General features: G+C 41.3%; 1 protein-coding gene across 5 annotated transcripts in view; it reads right to left on the bottom strand.

The window, feature by feature from the left end:
* Positions 1–394: 394 nt before the first annotated feature.
* SPIRE1 (spire type actin nucleation factor 1) overlaps positions 395–12,098 on the bottom strand; it is a 127,985-nt gene continuing 116,281 nt past the window's right edge. For 4 of the 5 annotated variants that reach the window (XM_027885336.1, XM_027885338.1, XM_027885339.1 and 1 more), the window contains 5 exons: positions 8,056–8,193; positions 6,944–7,014; positions 6,158–6,185; positions 5,939–6,069; positions 395–5,111 (listed from right to left, as the gene is read on the bottom strand). In XM_027885336.1, the coding sequence (XP_027741137.1) occupies positions 4,859–5,111; positions 5,939–6,069; positions 6,158–6,185; positions 6,944–7,014; positions 8,056–8,193 (621 nt within the window). In that variant the 3' untranslated portion in view covers positions 395–4,858. Of the gene's footprint in view, positions 5,112–5,938; positions 6,070–6,153; positions 6,186–6,943; positions 7,015–8,055; positions 8,194–12,098 lie in introns of all 5 variants that reach the window. The other variant, XM_027885340.1, reaches the window with a different exon arrangement.

Here is a 12,098-nt window from a genome sequence, read left to right as displayed (position 1 = left end):
TGGGACATGGGTCATGGACAAGATCACGGCTTGTGCCCGGTCAAATGAGGAATATGAGTGTCTGGGAGCTTTCAATGTTAAAGTGAGGGCACAGGGAGGGCCACAAGCTGCCTCTGTCATGGGCTGCTGGAATTCATGGGTGCTGCTCAGCTCCCAGCAGGAGAGGACTGGGCTGCAGGACTCAATGGAGCTGCCATGAGGGAAGTGCTCATGAACGGCTGCTCACCGGGAAGAGGTTTCTGTGTCTGGGTATCACGCCAGGCTGAGCCAGTGCCCTTCTGTCATGGTTCTCCTACCTGAAATTCTGGTGAATAGCAATTTCAGGTATCCCCCCCCCCAAAAAAAAAAAAAAAAGCTGAAACACAGTAGTAAAAATCAGACAGAAACAACAGAAGAGGTTTTTATAGCTGGAATCATTATTCATAAACATTCTCAGGTTGGCCTTAAGATACACACATACAAAAGAAGAAATAAACCAGAGCAGCTCCGAGTTACGAACATGGCAATAGTATAAAATTTTCTGGTAACATGAACATAATCTATATGCTGTAGCACCAGTTGCAGCACCTTTCCCTCATGCCTGTGTGCTGTCACTGTTTCACAGATGAGACTGAGCTCTTAAGAAAGACATTCCTAAATGGTGTACAGAGCTGCCAGATGAGGTAAAGCATGAAGGTAGCAATCAGGAGCTTAAAGCCGGAGCTTCTAAATTATTTTTAACCTATAGAGCATGCAGCCGGTAACTAATGAGGAGATTGATGCTGAACTTGCCTGGGGAAAGAGGGGAGCTTGGGAGAGAAGAGAGAACAAGGTAATAGTTGTGATAAAAATGTTTCCACTTCTGGTTCAAAACCTAAAACCAATCCAACAAAAACTCCTCCAAAAGACTGCAACTGTTTCTCTCCCAGTGATGGAGGAGGGATGGAGATTTCCCAAAGCCTGTACCACATGCAGGACAAGGGCGCTGCCTCAGGTACAGCCTGCCAGTGTTGGAAGCAGCAGCACATCGGTAACAGAGGGATTTGGCTGGAAATGATGACTAGGAGCTAAATCACATCACTGGGGTTACACAAGCAGTTTTATTGCTATTCTAAGGGTACTTGACATGTTTCCATCCCTTCATGCAGCCCAGCCAGTGTTCAGCTGTTATGCAATCATTTTCATTAACAAATCTTTGCCAAAAGAAACACGACTGATCTTACAAAACTATAAAAGCTTTGAAAAAGAGAGAGACAGAATCTTTAAATCAGCTTCCACATGAATAATTAACACAGACAAAGGTTATAATGGAAAGGCATTTTATTTTCACCAGGTAACACTCCTCCATGTATAAAGGAAGTAATGGGGAAAGAGAAAAAAACACAACGACCTCCCAAAACACTACTGTCACCGTGAACACTTGAAAGATCAGGTCTGAGAGCTGCAGCAAAGGCCTGCTCGTGTCCTCCATCACCTCTGTGAGGCAGAGCTGGTTTTGCATTCCCCACAACCAGGTTCACACACAAAACACCACCAATGCTGTCAGAGGCATTTTTAGCTCCTTGGGTCTCCTATGACATATTTAAACAAACCTTCGGCATACTAATAAAGCTAAAAAAAAAAAGAAAATAATTTAAAAATTCATGGAAGGGAGCTCACTGTGCTAGTCCTGCATTCTTTTCAGCAGTAATTCACTCCAGGATGCCTCTTGAGTGCAAACTGCATTAGGGGGCTGAAAGCATCAACTCTAATAAAAGATAACAGCCAACACACATATAAATAAGACTCATTTCCTTTTTTAAAACAACATAGGAAAGTCAATTCCCACTGCATGATTGATGGAGACTTCCTAAATATTAATAAATATATTACAGATATTTACAAGCTTCTAGTTTCATCCTCTGATGCTACTGTGAAGTTCAGACCGTAAGTAGGACATGCTGGGCAGCACCTCGGGGTGTGCGGGCAAATGGCTGCAGTGGATTTGGGATGCTCGCGCAAGCAGCGAGATGGAAAGCTAAAAATAGCCCACCCCGCAGAGCCAGGCAACCAGCGAGCTGAGCTCCTTCAGGCTTTGCATGACAAACCAACCCCCTGCTTTTCCTTTTGCGGAATGAAACTCCGGGATAATGCGGGCAATTGTGCCAGGGAAGAAGGGATGGGAGGCAAGGGGAGAGGCAGCCCTCCACATCATGTTTTCTGGAGTCTGCCACAGTGTGTCAGCATCCTGGAAGGTTTTTTCCAGGGAAAAAGGGAGGTTGTCCAGGCATGGCAGCGCTGTGTGAGCAACAGGGAGCAGTTTGTACAACCACTGCGATGTTGTTCAGTGTCTGTGCCCTGCCCAGCGTAGCCAAGCCCAGCCTGAGCCAAGGACTGCTGGGCAGCCCAGGAAGGCACAACTGCAAGGCTCTGCTGCTGCCCCAGAGCCACCCCTGGACACTGCCGAGGTGGAGAAGGGCACAGGCGTGAAGAACTCATTTCCCTTTGCACACCCAGAATTTACTTAGTCCTTCATCTTGCCTGCTCTACAACATCCTAAATTCCTCTCAAAGAGGAAGACAAACGTGCTGGATACTCCGTGCCTCAGTGACTTGAGGACAGCAGAGAAGAGGACTGCGAGCAGAGGTCTGAGTGACGGTGGCCAGGGGATTTCCACGAGAAAATTATAACAACAACAACAGGGTAGATGCAAAGTGAGATTTCCTGCATTTCTTTCAGTCTAGTTTCCCTGATGCACTGTGCAGCAAACACACTGCCTGGTTTTGGCACAGAAACAAGAAAAAGTGCTGATGTGACTGAGGACAGGCGACCCTTCCAGCAAAAGCAGAACCTTTCCAGTCAGCCCGTCTGTGCTGCTCACCTTCTGCAATCCGACATACTTCTCTCATGCCAGTACTCTAGGTGCTTTAACATGCAAGACGTTTTTCCAGAGGTATCCCGAAGAGAGGGCCATGACACCTGACTTTACATGGGACAGCTACGAGGGAGAGTTAGCACTGAGCCCTGCTTTTCCTGTTTGCATTGGTTCAGAAAAAAATTAGAAACTATTCCAATAAGCCCTGCATATGCAAAAATTCTCATTTTCCAAGGGGGTGTTTAACAAAAAAAAATAGGGATGGAAGAGTTCCTGGGAGGGTTTACAGAGTGTGTGCTTTTCAAATCAGCTTCAAAGAGATGACATGGCCGGCTGCTCCAAAGGCTGCAATGTGACGTGCACAGAGACTCCGAAGGGGAAGCCTTGCTCCCCTGGGCAGCAGGAGGCTCCTGCAGTGGGATTGCAGCCCAGCTACCACACGGGAGCAGACCAGCCCTGGTGCCTCCCAACCTCAGCACTGTGCCTTGCCAGGGCCGGAGGGGCAGCCTGCCCTCTTTTGGGCTTTGTGGACGGGGGAATCTGTTTTGATTAATACACCTTTAAAATCATGTTACAGAAATACAGTCCCAGCTACTTTGGAGCGGTTCTGAGGTATCTCTCATTAATCTGAAGAATAGAAATGTTAATAAATAGATCTGAGACTTTTCTGCTATGTCACTCTATAATACACTGCTATATAGATATTAAATATGCCTCAGGGTATTAAAAATCTATGAAAAAGTTACAGTAGTTGATTTTCAAGTATTAATAACTTGGCTATGTTAGCTTGTTTTTAAATACCAAAAAGCTCTGGCCCCAAATTATTGACTAAACCCTGGTTATGCCTGAATTAAAAAAAAAAAAATATTTTGAATATAAAAAAAAAGTGCAAAAAAGCACAAGATGTCAGTTGATGTAACATCGTTGGAACTTCTAAACAACTAGTCTAGCACTCTTTGTGAGTGAATTAGAAACAGGAAAAGAATGAAAAAGAAAAGATTAAAGGAAAAAAGAGAGGTCGCTCCCAATCTGAGACAGCACTGTCCCAAATTTCAGCAGAACATGAATTTTTACAGCCAAGTTATTGACCCCAGAAAAAATGGGGTTACTAGTGGATATGCTGTCAGACAGAACTATAGCAGTATCTGTGTGCTCCATTATAATACAAATTTACACCTTACTCACTGTTTTCTCTGAGTAACCACAAGAATAACTTTGTACAGGTATTCAGTCAAAATTAGAAGCCTCCCTTATTTCCCGTCCTCCTCCATAAACTGTACAACTCTCTCTACTACTAAAATTCACTGCTACTAGTAGTCATTATCATACATTCAAGATAGAAAGTAAACTACTAAAACCTGCTCAGGAGACACTAAGGCTTCAAAAGTACAGCAGCTCGGGGGGTATGGCCAACCACACGGGTGAAGAGCTTTGTCGCCTGCTTTGCCCCAGGACACGGACATCGTAGATTCCTGTGCTGAACCCTGATCTGAGAGCAACCTAAATGGTTCCAAGGAGGATGGTTTTACCCAGAGTCGCTCACACTCGGTGTCTGGTGTGCGACACGACCCTCCGCTGTTTCAGCCACAGGACGTGAGCACAGCAAGGGTGGTAACGCCAGCATGACTTATTGTTTGCTACTGTGCCAACACTCACACTGGGTTAGGTTTGGTTCCCCGTTAAACGCTCGTCTCCTGAAAAATGATTCAAAGCGTGGTTAAAAAAAAGACTGAAAGCAGGAAAAGGCTTTCTAGTTTCGACGCACAAGTACGAAAGAGGCAACGATTTCAAACTATTGATTTTCTTTCTTCCAGTGCGAGCAGCTGACCCGTTGCGTCATTCTGCACAGATCTAAACACAGCGTCCTGTGTCTCCGGGAACCGCTGGAGTAGGAAATCCTGTGACCTAATGCAAATCCAAGCCAGTCAAGTGAAACGAAGCAAGGGAATTGGTAATCCGTTTTCAGTGACCTTGCCCATGGATGATGACCTCATGAAGACAAAAGCAAATAAAAAGGCACACGGCTCAGATCTCATTGATAGTCCTTTCGGAGGGGCAGTATTCGGAGGTTCCCGGGGATGACATGTAGAAGGACTGCGTTTTCCTTTTTAATCTGGCTCTCTTGTTGGCCAGAGATAGGCTGCGCCGGCTTGAATTGATGATTTCTGAAATAAACTTCTTGCAGTCCACACAAACCTCCATTGTGCTCCAGTCCTCCATTAATTCTTTGGGAAACTCTTCATGTGACTTATCCACAGACTTGGACCTTGAGGTCAATCTGAAAGGCAAAAGAGCAGGATCTGTCATTTTATTCAGCAGGTTGGCACTGGGCCCCAAGGGATGTCTTCAGGAAACAGCACATCAGAAAGGTCTGGATTTAAATTTTCCTCCCAAAAATGACACCAGGAGACCAAACACTGGAAAGGATAGCTTCTGCCTGAATTGGCAAGACTGCAGGGCATGTGTAACGTTTACAACCTACCAAACCCAACCTTACTAATAACTAAAAACATATGATGTTTTTGGCTAATCTACACAGCATCTTAGCACTGGTGATTAATGCGGAGGGTTTATACAATAGGTTCCCTAAAAAAGGAGCATTTCTTTCATATTTAATTTCTGGGATTAGCTTTGACAATCATCTATGTATAATACATAAAACCAACAGACAACTTGGTAATATCAAAGTTTAAAAAATTATGAAAATTTGAATTAGAAAAATTAGAAAAAGCATAGATCTATGCACAAGACATCACTGAACTCCCATTCAGTGGGTGATTCTAGCCTGAGAAATTTATCTCCTCCACACTAGAAAAAGACATGTTAAGGATATTTGTGCAAAGGTGCTACAGAAATACAGTTGTCCCAGACTCACATTATTTTTCAACTGTAATATGAAAAAGGTTTAAAAGAAGACACTGTTAGTGTTGCTGTTTCTGTAAATTAAAGCAACAAGTAGAAGAGACCTGGCTTTTCAGGCTTCAGAAGAGTTACTACAAGCATAAGAAACATTGACAACTACCAAACAGATAGACAGCATCCTAATGATTGATAACCCCACAAGGAATTTGCAACAGACACAAGTGAGCTCAGGTTGTTTCTCACCTGCTCCGCAGTGAATGGTGGTGACTGGTAGAGGGCTTCTCTGGCCTCATAAAGCTTTCTCCTCTTTGCAAGGTTGAAGGTCCCAGTGAGAAGATGGGGAGAGTAGAATATGGCTTTGATGGCAGCCGCATCTGTTGAAAACAGAAGAAGGAACATGCAGCATCATTACAAAGATTGCAGCATTTTAGAAGGGCTCTAACCATATGTTTATTTACTTACTTTTTTGCAACACTGTGAGCATACAGGCCTGTGTAAGACAGAAAGAGCATGAGTCAATCCACTAGAAAAATTTACATTTAAATCAAGAATAAGAGATAAATGTTTTCAGGAGTTAAAATCCTCCCCCATCCTCCTCTTAAAAAAAATTTTAATTTTTAAGGCTTCTTCAACATAATAACTTCAAATCAGAACATGAAGCCAAAACCAGGAAGAAATACTAAACAAGAACTACAGCTAAATTAAGAAATACATTAAAAAAAAAAAAAAAAAGGAAAATAAGCTGTTTTTCCTTTAAAGAAACCTCCTTGGGTAAGTGAGACACTAACTTAGTGTCTTACATAGTTGTCCTGACTTATTGACCTATTGTTCAACTACAAAATCTACGGGATTTTGCCTGCAAATGATTCCTTCTCCCCTTCCCCCGGTCCCAATACTTGAAAAGTAATTCAGAAGGTAAATTGCCTTGAAATGTTTTCCTCAACAACAGAGGCTGTGGAACTGTTGACTGGTGAGTCTGAGTAAATTCCAACTTCTTTCCCATAACCATAAAAAACAAATGGATGTTTCTCTCACTTTCAGTCAAAAGTCTCAGTCCAAGGAAGCAATTTTATCACTTAGGAAGGAAATGTTTTTGCACAGTTTTGAGGTTTTTTTTTAACATAGACTCTTACAGAAATAAGCCCAATCAACAGTACTCAGCAGAAACTTTTGAGGATTTCTAATGTATAAATCAGTAATTTTCCCGCTGAAAGGGTACCCATTTATTAACACATATTAAATATTTACCTCTTACAGAACTGACAAGTGTAAGACCAGGTAAAGAAAGAAAACCTTCTTGTTCGACAGCAAAAGCAGAGCTAAAAGAAGAACAGAGGAATCCACAACATTAGGCAAAGTCCCACACAGTGATGACTTCATGTACCATTTACTATCGGCAAGATCACAGTTGCACAATTACATCCAGTTCTGGGGTTCACACTTCTAAGATGATATTGAAAAGCAGGTCCAGAATTGCACCTTCATATACTTAGAACTAGCCTTTTAATTGTTTTACCTAAATTAAATGCTTGACAGTTAACTAGATAAATTTGGTCAGAAATAAAAGTGAACAGTTTTAACAGCGGGGTGAATTAATTAAAGCATCAACTTACTATGAGATTTGATAAAAGCTCATTACTAAGCTTTATATATCATGACAATAGGCAACAGCTGAATCTAATGAATGACATTTTAAGATTCTCGTTCCTCTGCTTGAATGTATTAAATTTTTAAAAGAAATCTGCATACCAGAGACAGGTATGCCTGTAGGTAAAATACACAGTGAAGTCAAAATACACTTGCTGGAGGTGCTCAAGAAGCACAAGTCAAAAGTGGAAGAAAAGGGCGCTGCTTCCACTGGTAAGTACCAATCTCCAATCTGCAGTTTACAAAAAAAAATGTCTTAGTGAATGGGTCTCTAATATTAAACTTTCTTCTGGGATCACATGTTGTCTGACTTCTCTGAAGGCTTTTATTTTCTCTTTGCTTAATAGTAAAGATTCATATATGAAGAACTTGCAGTTTCCTATTGCTATCCGTAAACAATCCGCAGAAGGCATGGGGACAGAAATCACTTCAGTCAATGAAGTTTAAAATGGACACATACAGATACACTGTGATAATTTCAAATGCTACTGCATTTTTTATAGACAACCTAAACAAAGTATTTCCATGAAAAGTTTTCATGTTTCTGCACATAATTCAAGGTAGCTGACCCATGTGTTATATATTTAGGGAGAGTTTTGGTGGATAACTCTTCTTTCTCTCCAATACAGGATAAGGAACAAATGTGTAAATGGGAAGCTTGTGCAACTGGCCTCCCTCAATAACCTTTAGAACCTCCACAGACTCAGCCCTACCTTTCCTTTCTTGAGAGCAGTGTAGACATCTTTATATTGCTGGTACTTTTCCAGCTCTGCCTTCACCAGCACCTGACGGATGTGCATGACCTCCTCCACTGTCAGAGCCAGACATTCCACTGGGTAACAGAACTCCTCCTGGAAGCCAAAAAACCCATATTATTTCAAAGACAAACAGCTTCCTCCAGATGCCAGCTTAGACAACCAGCCACCTGGTTAGTAGCTCCAGAAACAAGGGGTTTCTCCCTTCAAACTGGAATAGCACTGGCTCCTTCACGGGCATCACGTGAGTACCAAACCATTGGAAGTGCTTAAGTGGTATCATGTTCAACCTTCACAACAACGAGAGTTTTCTTAATCTTTCCTCCTCAAACCACTTGATCCTTCTCTCCATTTGTCTTTTATTACAAAGACTTGTTTCAAACCAATCAACAACCAGATTTATAATTTGAAAGGGAAAAGGTAGTATGACAGAAGGCATTATTTTATGCACATTGAAGTAAACATCAAATAATTTCTCTGAGACTTTGTGATGCCCGGAGTGGCCAAGAAAAGTTGTTAGTAGGCCCATTCTAGCAGAAATTTTTATTCAGTGGTACCGCATCTTGGTGTTCACATTATCAGAATTCCACCAAGGCTACAAAGAGTTACATCAGTTCCGGCAGAAAAGTTCTCCTCTCTGCCTCAGGAAAGTGACAGCAGCAATTTAAGCTTTAGAAAATAATCTTCCAATATCAAACAGGTGAACTGGTTATCCAATGTTGCATTATTAATGGCAGAAACTCAAACAGAGTCTAACAACACAACCTTCCACTTACAAAATCTTGCATCTATTCTGTGTTAGAGCATTTAGAAGAATACTGAGTGGAGAACTCCTGAATTTGGTACCAGGGAATAAAAAGCACCAACCCAATTTGTAATCCAGCCCAGTAGTTGATTATACATTTCCAAGAGAAAGACAGAAACCTCTGTGGGAACTCCCATCGCTTTATGCTTAGTGAACCTTTTCAAGTCAGCCCAGAGGGGCTACTGTGTGGTAATGACAATGACATGCAATGCTCTCTGAATAAATGAAGGAAATTTCTCCTGCAAATACAAAGACATGGCTGACAGTTTGGAGATCTCGTTTACAAATTGAAGTGATGAATCGGATTAGTACGGAAATGCTCCATTTCCATGTCCTCAGAGGTCTGTTCTGTCTTTCCATCAGATTAAAAAGAAAATCTTTCTACATTGCAGACCTGGCAAACATTAGCATTTAGGAACCACCACATTTTTAAAAACTTGTTGTCTTACCTATCTAGAAAGGGAACACAAAGAAACTTCACTCTGTTTAAGGTACCCCGAAAAAGACTAGAATTGAGTTAACTTCGTTAGATTTGCCATCTAAATTTTTGGGGTATGGAACACTAGTTTTCTGGAAAGAACAAACTATATCAAAAGCAGCTGCAGTTTGCTCTGAGGTGTAAAACTGCCCAGCCAAAACAAAGTAACTTCTGTTCCTTGTGAACAACTTTGCAGCTAACCAGCAGCTCTCAGCATTTAGTTCTGGGTTCTTCCCATAGCAACTGCCTCGCTATGGAGAAGGCACGGCTGAAGGCTGGGGCGAGACGGGAGAGGAAGTGGGTGGGAAAGCGGGATGCACACAATGCCAGCAAACCCCCTCGATTCTGCATCGTGGGAGACTGGGAAAAACTATCCGAGGTGAATGAGGCTGACTGCATGCTTGTAATCAATCAGAGCTTTAAGTCCTTTAGAAATACATTTCTTACTTGAAGCTCTTCCTTCCCCCTCATGAACGCCCATTCCTTTAATTTACAGAACGATGACGTCAGGGAATACTGCTCCTTTGAAGAAAGTCTGTGGGTCTGCTATAGGTGTAGAGCACATACTAGGGGCATAGCGTGGGCCTGTTGTTGTACCAATTGAAAACGAATATCATTAAAATAGAAACAGCCAGCAGGTGACAGGGGAAACATAGAAAATGTTCACATGTTTAAATGCTAATGTTTTAATTCCAGAGGTTACACAAGGACAACAAAATGTTAATGCAACATTAAATGAAAGATAAATATTATGCCGATTTCAGAAAACTGCTTGGTTTTTTTTATCCCTTTTCAGAACAGAAATAAGTATACAAGAAAATCTTTTGTTTCTATACTACCTCTAAGGCATTGATATTAATTAAAATTATGCTAAGCACTGACTAACTTCATTGACCAATGATGCTTTGGAGTTATTGCTCAAACTTCCAATAATAATATACCCTCAAATTAGGCAGCTCCAAATGAGAGCACTCTCTACAATACTTGCATACAACAGAACATAGTAAAGACAAAATATAGTTTTTGAATGGTCTTGATTTTCTGGAATAACACTCCATCTTCATTTTAATATTAATTAATATTTTAATATATGTTTATTTTTAAAGGGGAAAAATATTACATAAAAATACTATTTTGAATTTGAAGTTTTTGTGATCCTCTTGAGAACTGGCTTAACACTAACTGTGAAATCATCTCAGAAACACTGTAATAGTTTAAGGTGTATATGTGTAACTTTTTTTGCTCAGGAAAAGCAAGTAGTAAGAACTGCATATCCATAATGTGAAATAAAGTGCTTTGTAGGTCATTCTCAGCATACACACACCTAATAGGTCCTTATGACTAACACATTTTTACTCTAATGTATTCCTTGTAAAGCTTCTCACTAAAGGATGTCACTAGACATTCAAATGAGCAGCCTATTAAATTGCAAAACGAACAAGGGCCAGATTTGCCTCTAAATTCTGCAATTCACAATTAGTCAAGCACTCTAAACTCTTCCATTTGCAGACTAAAAGTTTCTAAAAGTTCAGCTGGGTATCTCAACAATAAACTCTTCTGCAAGAAGTTTAACCCTTCCACTTAGTGGCTGGGACAACAAAAAGAATAAAAAATTAAATTACTCATGTTCAGTTCTACATAGGGGTAAATGAATTAGTTTTCTTTTCAGTGGATTTGCCTTCCCTGGTACATGACTGTGAGTTATTCTGCAAGTTCTGACACGTAAGTGTGCTGAGGACCAAAACAATATGTAGGTTTTCAAGTAAAGCAGATTGCAAATGCCCTTCCATTCTACGTAGTGTATCTTGGTAGAAATAGAAAACCTCATTGTTTTCAGCATAGTCCATGGATTACAATAGTTTTGCTCGATTTTTGCTGCAGGATCTTCACGTGATGTGATATTTAAGGTCTGTCCCACTGATAATCTTGTGATGTTGCATTTTTAGTTTGCTGTCCTTTCAGAACTGATTTCTTTTCCCCGTGAGGTGATTGAAGACACAGATATCCTACACACATTTAAATCAATGTCAATCAAGTGCAGTGTCCCAGCCTGAGCCGTAATTCTTGCCACAGCTGAGGAAGTGCTCCCCTGCAGGGAACATGCTGGTGAAGGTGATTTTCCAAAGCCAGCAAAAAAGAGGCAAACCTTTGCGGGTTTCCACCTGCTGACAAAAGCTCTCTCACAGAGATAGTACATAGCCCCTGCCACCCCACACATGGCTGCTTCAACGGGATGAGAGCTGAGCAGAGAAGCTGCTTGCATAGTTGAAAAAAGTGGTCTGAAAGTCATCCTTGGAAATAAACTGGTTATCCTAGGAACCTGAACAATAGATAGGAAGCAGAGAAGCGAATGCTGTGTATAAATGAAACCATTAGCTTTGGTCCTCTGAGTCATGTAAAAAAATAATGATGATAATAATAATAATAATAATTAAAAAAGCAAACAGACTACAAAGCATCCATATATTCATCTCAGGGCACTGACTTCAACTCTCTGATTAAGCTCCAAGTCAGTTCACTACAGTAAGCACACCAACAGAGCTGCCCCCCCAAAATCACTGAGCCACTCTGCCTTTCCACGTAGCACTGGTAGATCAAAAGGACTATGTTTGGCGCTTTTCCAAGTTTGTTTCCCCTCCCCACCTACTCAGGCCTAACTCCCTCTATCTGATGAGATGCCAGTTCACAAAGCCATCGTTAGTATGCAAGACAGACCAG

The sequence above is a fragment of the Empidonax traillii genome, unplaced genomic scaffold, assembly GCF_003031625.1.
Source record: "Empidonax traillii isolate 1590-97213 ecotype Southwest subspecies unplaced genomic scaffold, ASM303162v1 scaffold165:size1224784, whole genome shotgun sequence".
Taxonomy (NCBI): Eukaryota; Metazoa; Chordata; class Aves; order Passeriformes; family Tyrannidae; genus Empidonax; species Empidonax traillii.
Note: the sequence above shows the minus strand (reverse complement) of the source record. Positions and strands in the feature narration are given on the sequence as shown.